An 11,938-nucleotide genomic window follows, 5' to 3' on the forward strand; every position below is an offset into this window, starting at 1 on the left:
AGTGTAGTGCAAATAGTCTCTGATCCACTAACTCTGGCTTCAGGTACAGGCATGACATATGGCCTGCAAGGTTCAAGATCTCCATTAGTCACCAGCTTTGTCTAATCCAATAATCCTCAGCATGTAAAAAACCCCGCGCGGCAAACTCCACACTACAGGCGCAGAAGCTTGGTATCGTCGTTGACTACAACGCTATGGACGACGGGATCGTTGAAAAGTTTCGGGCGATCTTTGCGGCCCCTTTGTCAGCCAACAAGCAGGAGGCACTGCAGGCGCTGTTTGGGGACGGATTCGATCCGGTGGCCATGAACCTGGATCTGGTCGGGTTTGACGCCGAGGATATTTAGGCTTGTGCTCAGCTTGTTTATCACAAAATACTACCGTGTAAATCACAACCACGTGTGTTCGCTCACTAGTCTCGGTAACCAATGGATTACCATGGCCAGCTTAGGTCGTAATAAACTCTACTTCTTATTAATGAAAAACGTGCCACGGCACGATCGCGAAAAAAATATATTTATCCTTCTCCTTTTTTTTTGAGAATATGTCGCGTTATAAAAATTTCTTATTGATATTATGTTGGTAAAATAAAATGGAATCCAAACTTTTCTGAGAGGAATAACAATATCACATCACAGTTAATAAAAGAACTCTCTCCCTATATTAATAGAACACATGTTTTTTCTTGAAAAAAAAGGAGCATCAGCACAGCTCTTTCTCGTTAATTGGGCTCATTCCTACTCGTTCAGTTTGAAAGGCCCAATAAACCAGCATCCGCGCAACAACACCACAAAGGTCCACATATCCATTTTTGAACCTAGGCCCACAAATCCCGAGCCCGACCCGCCGCTTCTCCGGCAGCGAGTCTAGTACTAATTCAAATGACAAAAATGACCCCCTCCCCCCACACACAACACTGAGCCTCAGCATGGTACACCAGTAATTACCTCGACCCCATATACCCGTTTTCGTCATTTAGCAAATGGAAATGATTGCCCGTCGTCTGAAAGCGGAAGGTAAACCCGGCTGCCGTACAGTAGACCTGCAGAGTGCAGACTGCATCAGCCTCACCAAGCGAAGCTCGTTGGCGGCTAGGGTTTTGCGGCCTCCCGAAGTGACCAAAGTCCAAACCCTAGAGCACCCGCCCCCATTCCATGGCGTGCTAGGCTTCGATCGAGGCTGTGGGGATTAGTACCGTACCACGGGTTGGGATTAGAGCAAGCGCCGAACGGAAATGGCGTCGAGGAACCAATTCGATCTCCTTGGAGACGTCGACAACGACGACCCCGCCCACCTCCTCGCAGCCGCCGAGAAGAAGGCGGCCGCGGCGCCTAAGCCCGCGCCAGCGCCCTCGCCGGCCAAGCTGCCCACCAGGCCCCCGCCGCCCGCGCAAGCTGGTGAGTCCATAGCGATACGCTTCCAATGTTGCGGTTTGTGTTTGGTAGGAATTATCCGATTTCGGGATCCACGGGTGCCATCTCAAGCTCGGAGTTCTGATTATTCATGTGAAAATTTCACTCTTTTGTTATCGCAGTGAGGGAAGAAAGGAGCTATGGTGCTCCACCGCGCGATGGTCCTGGGCGTGGTCGTCCAGGACGCGGAAGAGGCGGCCGTGGCGGCAGGACCGGCCCGAGGCGAGATTTTGGCGATGCTGATGCCAACGGCTTTGAGGGAGGGTATGGTGGTGGTGGTGGCTTTGGAGACGGTGGTGTTGCTCGCGGTGAAAATGGTGAGGGGAGGCAGGCAGAGAGGGGCCATGGGCCGCGCCAGCCTTACCGTGGAGGTGGGCGCTGTGGTGGGTATACCGATGGGCAGGCTGGGGATGAGTTCGGACGCCCTCGCCGGGCATATGAGCGCCACAGCGGCACGGGCCGTGGCTACGAGATGAAGCGTGAAGGGGCTGGGCGAGGAAATTGGGGAACTCCGACTGATGAAGGCCTTGCACAGTTAAGATTGTTGCTATTCAGTCTTTGATATGTGGTTTGATGAACCATTTTTAAGTTACTATGATGGATGTGTAGAGTTTTGACCTCTCTGTGTGCGACTTGTAGGGACACTGTGGATGCCGTTAATCCTGAGGAAACTGCTGCCGTGGTGGAGGATGAGAAGAAACCTGAAGATGCACCACAGTCTGAGGTTGAGAAGGACAAGGAGGGTGCGGAGAATGAAGAGGAAGAAAAGGAAGCTGAGGATAAGGTATATTTCTGATTTGTACTATGACGCTCCTGCTACCACATACCACTTTGCATTGTGTCTGGTTGTAGTATGGCTAGCACATTCTGTACAGGGTGATGGTAGCACTCTTGAACATGCCTAGCACCTCCTGTAATTTTGTGTACTATGACACTTTTAATGTTCTGAACATTTGTTCATATAACTGGAAAAAATGTGGAGTAGATTGGTGGAAATATTTTGTGATTCTTATAGTTTCATTCATATCAAACCTTGCTCGACCTTGCTCGTTAGTCTAGTTATTTATTTTAAAACTTCTTGCTTGAAAATCAGTGTTGCTGTGCCAAAATGGGGCTGGCATTACCTTCTTGATGATTGCATTATTTTTGTATTTTAGAGACTCTTCTGCTTTTCAATCCATTACTTTTTGCTTTTTTTCTGCCAAATGTAATGGCCCTCTGTTAGAATGTATGCTTTCATGTTTGCTAGTCAGTTTTCCAGTTATTCGAAATTCGTACTGTATCAGATACTTGTATTGTACCAGCACCTAGCTTTGACTATGGTGAGCCATTGACCCACTGTTTTCAACGTTTCTAGATATGACGTACTGTAGCACACTCAGTTATGCGAAATTCGTACTGTATCAGATACTTGTATTGTACCAGCACCTAGCTTTGACTATGGTGAGCCATTGACCCACTGTTTTCAACGTTTCTAGATAAGGCCTACTGTAGCAACACTCAAAAGAAGTGGATTGCTGATATTCATTTTCCCTCATACCAGTTCATAATTTCATGCATCAGATGTGATGTGATGCCACTTAATATTGAATGAACTGTTTTTGTTGCATAAGGGATACTTAGAAAAAAAATGATGCTTTCAGTACTCCAATCCAGAACATGCCAAGTGCTTGCAAGTTTTGGCTCCAAGATTTGATTTGGGATATTTGTGTTCTTGTAAAACAATACATTTTATTATGATAGCAGTATCATTACTCCCTCATTCTCCTTTTTCCCCTGTGGCTGGTTTTATTAAATCTTTGTGTATCTGTAATTCAACTTCTCTAGGCCTTTCAGGTGCTTTTGTATGGATACTCCTGTATCTTTGCTATATTCCTGTTACTGATATGTCATACCTGCATACTTACTGGAATTATGTTGGGATGCCATTTTTTCATCAAAATAGAGTAGTTTGTGAAATAATGTTTGCTCCAACCATGGTGCAGGAGATGACTTTGGAGGAATATGAAAAAGTACTGGAGGAAAAACGAAAAGCTTTACATGCCCTTAAGGCTGAGGAGAGAAAAGTTGAGATTGACAAGGAGCTGCAGTCCATGCAACAGTTGTCAGTTAAAAAGGATGCTGATGAAGTGTTTATCAAGCTGGTACGTTACATTGCGTGCATACTGCTCTTTCGTTTTCCTGTTGGTCACAGTTAGTTTTGATTTTCACCCAAACAATTCTAGGGCTCTGACAAGGACTTGAAAAAGAAAGAAAATGCTGAAAGAGAAGAACGGGCCAAGAAGGTATCTGATATTTTCACCTCGTTACACTTAAGTCTGATCATCAGAGTTGCTGTTGTTTTGCTAACTGCTATGTCTGTTTCCTGTTTCCCTTGTTCCTGCCTCCCTGAAGTCCCTGAGCATCAACGAATTCTTGAAGCCAGCTGAAGGTGAGAGGTACTATAACCCCAGTAACCGTGGCCGTGGCCGTGGTAGGGGTCGTGGTGAGCGTGGGGGGTTCCGTGGTGGTTACAACGGTGGTTATCGGGGACCAGCTGCTGCTCCAACCATCGAAGACCAGGCTCAGTTCCCTGCCCTGTCCTAAGCACGGCTCGGTTTACTCCTGAGTTCGCTCAAGATCATGTCACTGTTGTTGAGTCCTCTCCTCTGTGCGTCAGTCTCAGTCCTGCTGCTGCTGCTGCTGCTATGTCGCTCCCAGCATGTTTATCGCCGTGTGGTGTATCCGTGTGTGCGGACGAGTTGTGCCAAATGATGTGTTGTGTTGTAGGGGTTAGCTGCTTCTGTTTTTTTGGTAGGATTATGTGTCCAACATTTCTGATGTACTGGTGTGCTCGTGATTAAGGTGCTGTTTGGTTCGCTCGTTTTACAGCGGGACCTGGTCACAGCGTTAACTACTTTCGTTACTTTTTGTTTGTTTAATATGGGATGTAACCCGATGCCACGGAACATGCCGCGCCTTAACAAACCGGATCCCAATAATGGATTTGGATGCCCGCCTGCCCAACCAAACAGAATAAATAATCATCCGTTCCATTCCCATTACCCACGTCTTACAGTTGCTATTTGTGAACCAGACGGCACCTAAATGGTTCTGCTCACTGAGAAATTAAATGATGCCATGTATTCCGGGGCTTCCGGTATCTGCCCTCTGGCCCGCCTCGTAATGGCTGTGGACTTTGTCACCGGAGACGGACAAGAGACAAGTATAAGAGTTAATTAACACCAAACAAACATCTTCACATCCTTACCCACAAGGATTACGATTCAGCAACGTTAATCGGACGAAACAACAGCTCGAGTTATCAAGTACAGAATCGTTTTCGGCTACTTGGAGTTCCGAGTTCTCATCACCACGGGGCCTTCAGCTTGTACGGTCCAATGTTCATCGGGGAAGAACTCATCACCACGGGGACTTCAGCTTGTACAGTCCAATGTTGAGGGCAGAAGATGCCACGATCACATTGTCATCGAACCAGGCTGTCTCTTCCTTCTCACCCAAAGGCAAAGATCTACGTTCAGAGAGCAAGTATACCGTCCGAGATGGTTCTGAGCATTAAAAGACAAGGCATGGAATAAGGTTTATGCACCTTTTTTTTAGAGAAGTATAGTTAAATTGTTTCAAAAGAGAAGTATAGTTAATGCAAACATTACAATATTACCTCAATCACATTCAGTTTCCAGCAGTCAACCCCTCCATCCACAGCGGTGGTAATGATCAAATTTGGATGATTACGACACCAGGAAAGCGAGACCACAACTAAACATTACGATAAATCAACACATCTTAATATATTTAATTGGAAACCCTCATATACTATAAGCATAAGCACTAGAGTTTTAACTTGACAAACATGGGAACAAAGAAATTGCAACAACCTATATGATAAATAAATTAAGATAAAATATAGATCACACAAAAATGCAACTGGAAATGCATAATATAATACTAATCTTCAGCCGGGAAAGAATCCCTGCCTTCTCAGACCTCTGATCACTGTAGCAAACACATTTCTATACTATCAGGCAATTTTCAGTTACTTTTGTTACAAAATCTTGACTACCAGCAAGGAAAAATGCAGTATAGTGCTAATGGCTTCAGCTTGACATATTCCTTGTCTCATGAGCTTTCCACTACTACAATGTTGATCAGTATGGCAGCAAAGGGAAACAATTGAGCTAGCATATCACCATTTGGCCTTGATAAGTCAAGAATCATTTGGGATCCCGGTGGTTCCATAATTCTCCATCGGCTTGGGGGCAAGCCGAATCTCAAGGAGAGGGGAATGTCAGGATATGGCCATGGGCTTACGGGCCGGCCAGCATGTGCCTCACAACCAAGGCCCAAGGAAGACACTATGAAGCACTACAAGAGCAACAACAGCCGGACGGGAATGGGCATCGAATATTCAGAATACCAAACAGGTTCATCCTCCCTCTCGAGTTTTCCCCTCTCTACTGTTCATCTTCCTTCTCTGAAACCCTACACTTCCTCTGCTGCTCTAATTCCCTGCTCCTTCCTTCCATCCAGTTACCGGTTGCTAACATACTGGTTGTAAATAGTACATAAATTTTTTATCAGGCGAGCTCTGTCTGAGCACCTCTAACACTGACAACTGCATGCGCTACCTAGCCAGTTCTCAGGATAAGCAGGCACTGAGGCACAGTCCACAATCAGCGCTATATTAGCTGACCAGCTAAGGCAGTGTACAAACTGCATGCCGAGCACAACTTAAGGCAGCAGCACTAGCATAGTAACCGCTCTGTTTTGTACCCACTTCCCAACTGTTCAAACACTGTTCACAAATTTCCAATCAATGCTCACCTGGTGATAGTGTCCACTACTGTTTATACTAACCTTCAGCCGGGAAAGAATCCCAGCTCCTCAGACTTCTGATCACTGTAGCAAACACTTTTCTATACTCCAGCAATTTTCAGTTACTTTTGTACACGCTTCCTACTGTTCAAACACAGTTCACAAATTTCGAATCAATGCTCACCTGGTGATAGTGTCCACTACTGTTTAATTTTCGAGTTTAATGTTCACAGGTAAAAAACAGGCACGACCAACCATGCTAGCAAGTTAAGGCTCCAACTAAATAACAAGCATTGTGAAATTACCTTTTTTAGGTCCAAAATCAGATAATGGATGATAAGTGTTGCGTAAATCCCATATCTGAATGGAGAAAAGCAACATAAGGTACAAGAGTAAAAAGAGATGAGGGAATCTAGAGATGGGATGAGGCTAAATAGCTGACCTTGACTGTGGTATCATCACCTACTGATCCGACGACAAACTCCACAGGGTGGTTTGCATTCCAGTGAATCTCAGTGCAATGCATGTTCTTTTGGTTAATGCTGTGTGTTGGTTTCTTTACTCTCAGATCCCAAATCTCTACATTCATTTAAAAACAAGATTATTATAGAATAAAAGAAAATCGTCATAAACACAGGTAGATAGTTATAGACATTACTTGCTGTTGCAGCATCGCATGTGCTTGCAATTGCTACAGGATACTGAGGGTGCCAATCTACAAAAGTAGTTCGAGAACTTGACCCAACATCAGCCAACTAAAATCAAACAAACATTATTCAGAAATCAGATTTGATGATATGCAGATAACGTGTTCTTTTTATTTAATTACTATATTATCACTTACTTCATAAGATTTGATAGGATGATCAAACTGGTAAAGCTTTAACTTCTCACTATCTCCACCACAGGCAAGGACATTTTTATGTTGATTGTTAAATGATATGGCAAAAACCTAAAATAACAAAACAAGTATTACACGCATGTATGCAGTTACCAAAAGCTAGAATTGAACTAATGAAAAAGCTCACTTTTCCACTGATATCATTTAGCTTTAGCACCAACCCACTGTTGTCAGTTCTGTTGGGCTTGTCTAGAACAACCCAGTCCTCAACATCATCACGGTTAACCTTGGATTTTAGATTAAATCCTTTTAGAGAGTGTTCTATGAAGTCGTCCTTAAGAAGATTGTCAAACTCCGACTGCCTTTCTGAAGCAGCTTCCTCCCTACAGATTTGAGGTTGTCATCACGGATTCTTGTATCATTGTATTGCATGTAACTATGTGGCACAAATAAATAGGAAATAATAGAAATTATAGCGCTGAAAAGTAAATTGGTAAAGAAACATACACTTCTTTTATCTGGTACTGATTTCCACCACCAATTGAGGTACTGTCAGATTGGTTGTATAAACCAGTTGAAGTTAGTAAGGAGCCATTTGTGAAAAAAACTTAGAACAGGTAAATAACTAAATCACCATCTCTCATATAGAGTCTGTATAAAGACGAATACTTACTGGGATCTTTTGGGTGCCCCAAAATAACAGCAAGAAACGGCACCGCATGCATAAACAAAACGGTGTGATTAACTCTTTAACAACACAAAACATAGGAAGAGTGTTGAAGCTGATGATGGCACAATATATAAAACACCTGCACAATATGGGAGTTGCTAAAATTCAGAGACCTGATTTTAAAGGTTTTTTCAGACGATGAATGTGAATCGCCTATCAAGGTCTAACAGACCTCTTTTCTTCTTTCTCAGGGCAGCTTGCTCCCTAGGCCCCGTTTTGCACCGTCTTTGGATAAAGGGAAAATTGGTCTCGTATCCGAAAAATACCATCAAAATTTTTCCGCTCCGTAAAATACCATCGAAAGAATGCAAGGTCACCTAGATATAGCATTCCGTCACGTTTGGAGCAAACGCCATCGCCTCCGTCAAGCTCGTCCCCTTCTCCTTCCTGAGGTGAGCGTGGCCGCTGCCTCTGCTCCAGGCGGGGGGCCATGTCAGCGAGCTCCGGCGTCTGGCTGCTGCGGGCGGAATCGCGGGCTGGTGCGGTGCAGCTCCGATAGAGGCGACTTCAGCGAGCCGGGGCGAGCCGTGGCGGAGCTGGCCCTGCACAGCAAAAAGGCAATGAGCCCCAATGACTACACTCTACGTGTCTCAGACGCGCAACCACCGCCGCCACTGCCTTCAGTCCGGCCAGCCGTCTCGGCTGCAGCCGCGGGGCGGAAGAAGCTTTTCTGCTTCGGTAGGATTCCTCGGCCCTACGACCTCGAGGACCTGCTGCGCGCGTCCGCCGAGGTTCTTGGCAAGGGCACGTACGGTACCACGTACAAGGCTGCGATCGAGTCTGGGCCGGTCATGGCGGTGAAGCGCCTCAAGGAGACTTCGTTGCCGGAGCGCGAGTTCCGGGACAAGGTCGCGGCCATCGGCGGGATCGACCATCCCAACGTCGTGCTCCTGCAGGCTGCAGGCCTATTACTTCAGCAAGGACGAGAGAAGCTCATGGTGTACGATCGAGTTCGTGGCCATGGGCAGTCTTTCCTCCATGCTTCACGGTACGTGCTCTGTTCTTGTCAAGCGACCTGCGACTGCGACCCCTCTCTGTTTTGATGACCAAATTGAATGAGGTTTTCTGACAGGGTTCCTAATTGCAGGCAACCACGGCTCCGGCCGGTCGCCGCTGAGCTAGGAGTCGAGGAGGCACATCGCGCTGGCCTTGAGTACATCCACGCGACGGGCTCCATGGCCACGCACGGCAACATCAAGTCCTCCAACATCCTCCTCAGCCGCACCGTGGACGCGCGCGTGGCCGAACATGGGCTCGCGCAAGACGGCCCGTGTTGCGGGGTACCGGCGTACTGCGCACCCGAAGTTGTGGCGGACCCGCGCCGGGTGTCGCAGAAGGCCGGCGTGTACAGCTTCGGCATGTTGCTCCTGGAGCTGCTGACGGAGAAGGCGCCGATGCACGCGGTGCTGCACGACGAAGGCGTGGACCTCCCGCGGTGGGCGCGCTCTGTGGTGAAGGAGTGGACGTCCGAGGTGTTCGACATGGAGCTGCTCAGGCACCCGGTACCCGAGGAGGAGATGGTGGAGATGCTGCGACTGGCCATGGACTGCACTGAGCCCGCCCCGGATCAGCGGCCGGCGATGCCCGAGATCGTGGCGCGCATCGAGGCGTCGACGGCGTGCGCCAGACCAGCCCGCGATTTTTCCCACAGCAGCCCAAAGCTGGAGCTCGCCGCCACAGGCCCCCTACCTGGAGCCGAGGCTGCGGCTGCACTCACCTCAGGAAGAAGGGGAGGAGCTTGACGGAGGCGACGGCGTTTGCTCCAAATGTGACGGAATGTTATATTCAGGTGACGTTGCATTCTTTTGATGGTATTTTACGGAATGACAAAGTTTCGATGGTATTTTTCGAATACGGCGATCTTTGAATGCTACGAGACCAATTTTCCTTTGGATAAAACCCAATCCATATGCAGCGATTTGGTACCCACTGGTTGAATGATTTCAGCGGGTTAATATTAATTTCAGGGGAAAGAGAAGGTGGAAGCGGAGAGAGGTAGGAACGGGCAAATCGAGCCCACGGAGGTGGAAAAAGGCGACCTGCAACGGTTCTCCCGCTCCGCCCCAATCGCTCGCTCTCGCACGGCCGCCGCTGCCGTCGTTGCAGGATGTGAAATTCAGGCTCTCTCTCTCTCACCTTTCTTGGCCTGCAGCAAGCTCCGCCCGGTGGCGTCGTGCTCGTGCTCCAGCTCCCGCAGCGCGCCATCTGCATCCACGCGTAACCGCCACGCTTGGAGGCGGAGGCACTTTGCGTTGCTCAGACCTAGCCGAGATTGCAGGCCGCCGTGTCGGCCTCGCGCGGCTCCTGGACCGACAGGCCATAGCTGATCTCGCCAAGATCGCATCCTCGCTGCTTCGTGGAGGACGCGCGTGGCCCTAGCATTTGCCGGTGGCGGCGGCGTCTCATCTCGATCAAATCTCAGGTGCCCGGAGGAAGAGATGAGCTGACGCGTGACGCCTGACACGGGTTTGTGCGGTGTGGAACCGGATGAAAATCGGCCCGTGTTGTGTTGTGGCTGACGCGTGACGCCTGACACGGGTTTGTGCGGTGTGGAACCGGATGAAAATCGGCCCGTGTTGTGTTGTGGCCTCCAGATGCGGTTTGTCATGGCCGGGTTGGGTCTTGTTCCAACCGGACCATGTTGGGCTTCTTCGCTCTTTCTTCCTTCCGCGTACGTTTCCCCCGCCTCCCGCCGCCCTCCACCATCCGTCCCCACCGTTGCCGGCGCCAGGTCCGTTGCCGCCACCCCTACCGGGCTTCGCTGGCGCCCCTGCACCCCTGCCCATTCCCCACACACGTTTGTGTTCTAGCCAATCACCAATCTCGAGTCGCGACCAGTGGTGCCCTCGTCGCCGCGCCCCTCCGCCCCGATAACCCACCTCAGCGACGAAGCCAGGAATCGACGAAGCCAGGGCTGGCTTCCTCTTCTTCTTCCTCTAGCCCCTCCTTGCCTTCTTCTTCCTCCTCATGGCGGTAACCCGGGCTAAGCCCGGGCTCCATATAAATCATGGCCGTAGGGGGGGCTGGAGCACGGGTAGCCCCCCCGCTGGCTTCGTCGCTGACCCACCTCTTCCGCCGGACTGGCCTGCCTCCCCTTAACCCTTTTCCAATGATGCTGCAGCGCACAATCCCCCTCCTAAATGTAGCCTAAGCACGCGAGTCTATGTGGAACATGTTGAGGTTTAGTCCCACATCGTGTAGCGATGGTGGGGGGGCACAACATATAAGGAGGAAGAAGCCCCCACCTATAAGGCTAGTCTTTTGAGTTGAGTAAGGCCCTAAGGCCTTATATGTTGCCAGCTTCGATGGACCTGGGATCTGTGGGAGCGCAGGCTCATGGTAACGAGCCAGGCCAGCTAAAAGCCAGCTCCAAGATCATGAACTCGGTGGTCACCACCGGTTCCAACAATTGATATCAGAGCCCATGGTCAAAAAAGCTAAACCCAATAAAAAAATCTCGAGCGTCACACATATGGCGGGGGCATCCCAATGTGTGACTAAGAGGGAGATTGTTGGGGTTTAGTCCCACATCATGTAGCGATAGTAGAGGAGCACAACATATAAGGAGTAAGAAGCCCCCACCTGTAAAGCTAGTCTTCTGGGTTGAGAAGGCCCAAGGCGTTATAGTCTTTTGGTTGGAAAGGCCCAAGGCCTTATATGTTGTAGCTCCGGTGGATCTGGGACCTATAGGAGCACAGGCTCATTTATGTTGTAGCTCCGGTGGACCTGGGACCTATAGGAGCGCAGGCTCGTGGTAACGGTTGTAGCTCCCACAGGTCTTAGGTCCACCGGAGCTACAACATATAGGATAGTTGTAGCTCCCACAGGTCCTAGGTCCACCGGAGCTACAATATATAGGGCATTGGGCCTTACTCAGGTCTCAGGTCCACCGGAGCTACAATATATAGGATAGCTGTAGCTTCCACAGGTCCTAGGTCCACCGGAGCTACAACATATAGGGCCTTGGGCCTTACTCAACCCAAAAGACTAGTCTTATAGGTGGGGGCTTCTTCCTCCTTATATGTTGTGCCCCCCACCATCGCTATACGATGTGGGACTAAACCCCAACAGAACAAACACACCACAAAACATGGCAAGGAACACACAGCTAAATTAAGCGCAGGCGCGCTTAAGCTAGCG

General features: G+C 48.9%; 3 protein-coding genes across 3 annotated transcripts; 2 read left to right on the forward strand and 1 right to left on the reverse strand.

Annotated features, from left to right (window-relative positions):
• Positions 1-1,049: 1,049 nt before the first annotated feature.
• Positions 1,050-4,309, forward strand: LOC136512556 (RGG repeats nuclear RNA binding protein A-like). The gene is made up of 6 exons (XM_066506528.1): positions 1,050-1,397; positions 1,535-1,946; positions 2,052-2,196; positions 3,398-3,556; positions 3,638-3,697; positions 3,807-4,309. The coding sequence occupies exons 1-6, from the start codon at positions 1,235-1,237 to the stop codon at positions 3,996-3,998; spliced, it is 1,131 nt and encodes a 376-aa protein (XP_066362625.1). The 5' UTR covers positions 1,050-1,234; the 3' UTR covers positions 3,999-4,309.
• A 399-nt stretch (positions 4,310-4,708) lies between these two features.
• LOC136511387 (protein transport protein SEC31 homolog B-like) lies at positions 4,709-8,230 on the reverse strand. The gene is made up of 9 exons (XM_066505460.1): positions 8,094-8,230; positions 7,576-7,617; positions 7,256-7,451; positions 7,072-7,179; positions 6,886-6,982; positions 6,670-6,806; positions 6,533-6,587; positions 5,074-5,171; positions 4,709-4,960 (listed from the first exon to the last, which is right to left on the reverse strand). The coding sequence occupies exons 1-9, from the start codon at positions 8,228-8,230 to the stop codon at positions 4,871-4,873; spliced, it is 960 nt and encodes a 319-aa protein (XP_066361557.1). The 3' UTR covers positions 4,709-4,870.
• A 128-nt stretch (positions 8,231-8,358) lies between these two features.
• Positions 8,359-9,540, forward strand: LOC136511388 (probable inactive receptor kinase RLK902). Its single transcript, XM_066505461.1, has 2 exons — positions 8,359-8,786; positions 8,886-9,540. The coding sequence occupies exons 1-2, from the start codon at positions 8,359-8,361 to the stop codon at positions 9,538-9,540; spliced, it is 1,083 nt and encodes a 360-aa protein (XP_066361558.1).
• The last annotated feature ends 2,398 nt before the right edge of the window (positions 9,541-11,938 follow it).

Source organism: Miscanthus floridulus, chromosome 16 (assembly GCF_019320115.1).
Source record: "Miscanthus floridulus cultivar M001 chromosome 16, ASM1932011v1, whole genome shotgun sequence".
Taxonomy (NCBI): domain Eukaryota; kingdom Viridiplantae; phylum Streptophyta; class Magnoliopsida; order Poales; family Poaceae; genus Miscanthus; species Miscanthus floridulus.

Coding starts and splice junctions, on each gene's coding strand:
- LOC136512556 (XM_066506528.1), top strand. CDS start 1,235: ATGGCGTCGAGGAACCAATTCGATCTCCTTGGAGACGTCGACAACGAC. Junction 1,947..2,051: donor ACTGATGAAGGCCTTGCACA/GTTAAGATTGTT, acceptor TGCGACTTGTAG/GGACACTGTGGATGCCGTTA. Junction 2,197..3,397: donor AAAAGGAAGCTGAGGATAAG/GTATATTTCTGA, acceptor ACCATGGTGCAG/GAGATGACTTTGGAGGAATA.
- LOC136511387 (XM_066505460.1), bottom strand. CDS start 8,230: ATGGCCCCCCGCCTGGAGCAGAGGCAGCGGCCACGCTCACCTCAGGAA. Junction 6,983..7,071: donor ATCCTATCAAATCTTATGAA/GTAAGTGATAAT, acceptor GTTTGATTTTAG/TTGGCTGATGTTGGGTCAAG. Junction 5,172..6,532: donor TGATTTTGGACCTAAAAAAG/GTAATTTCACAA, acceptor CGTAATGTTTAG/TTGTGGTCTCGCTTTCCTGG.
- LOC136511388 (XM_066505461.1), top strand. CDS start 8,359: ATGAGCCCCAATGACTACACTCTACGTGTCTCAGACGCGCAACCACCG. Junction 8,787..8,885: donor TCTTTCCTCCATGCTTCACG/GTACGTGCTCTG, acceptor TCCTAATTGCAG/GCAACCACGGCTCCGGCCGG.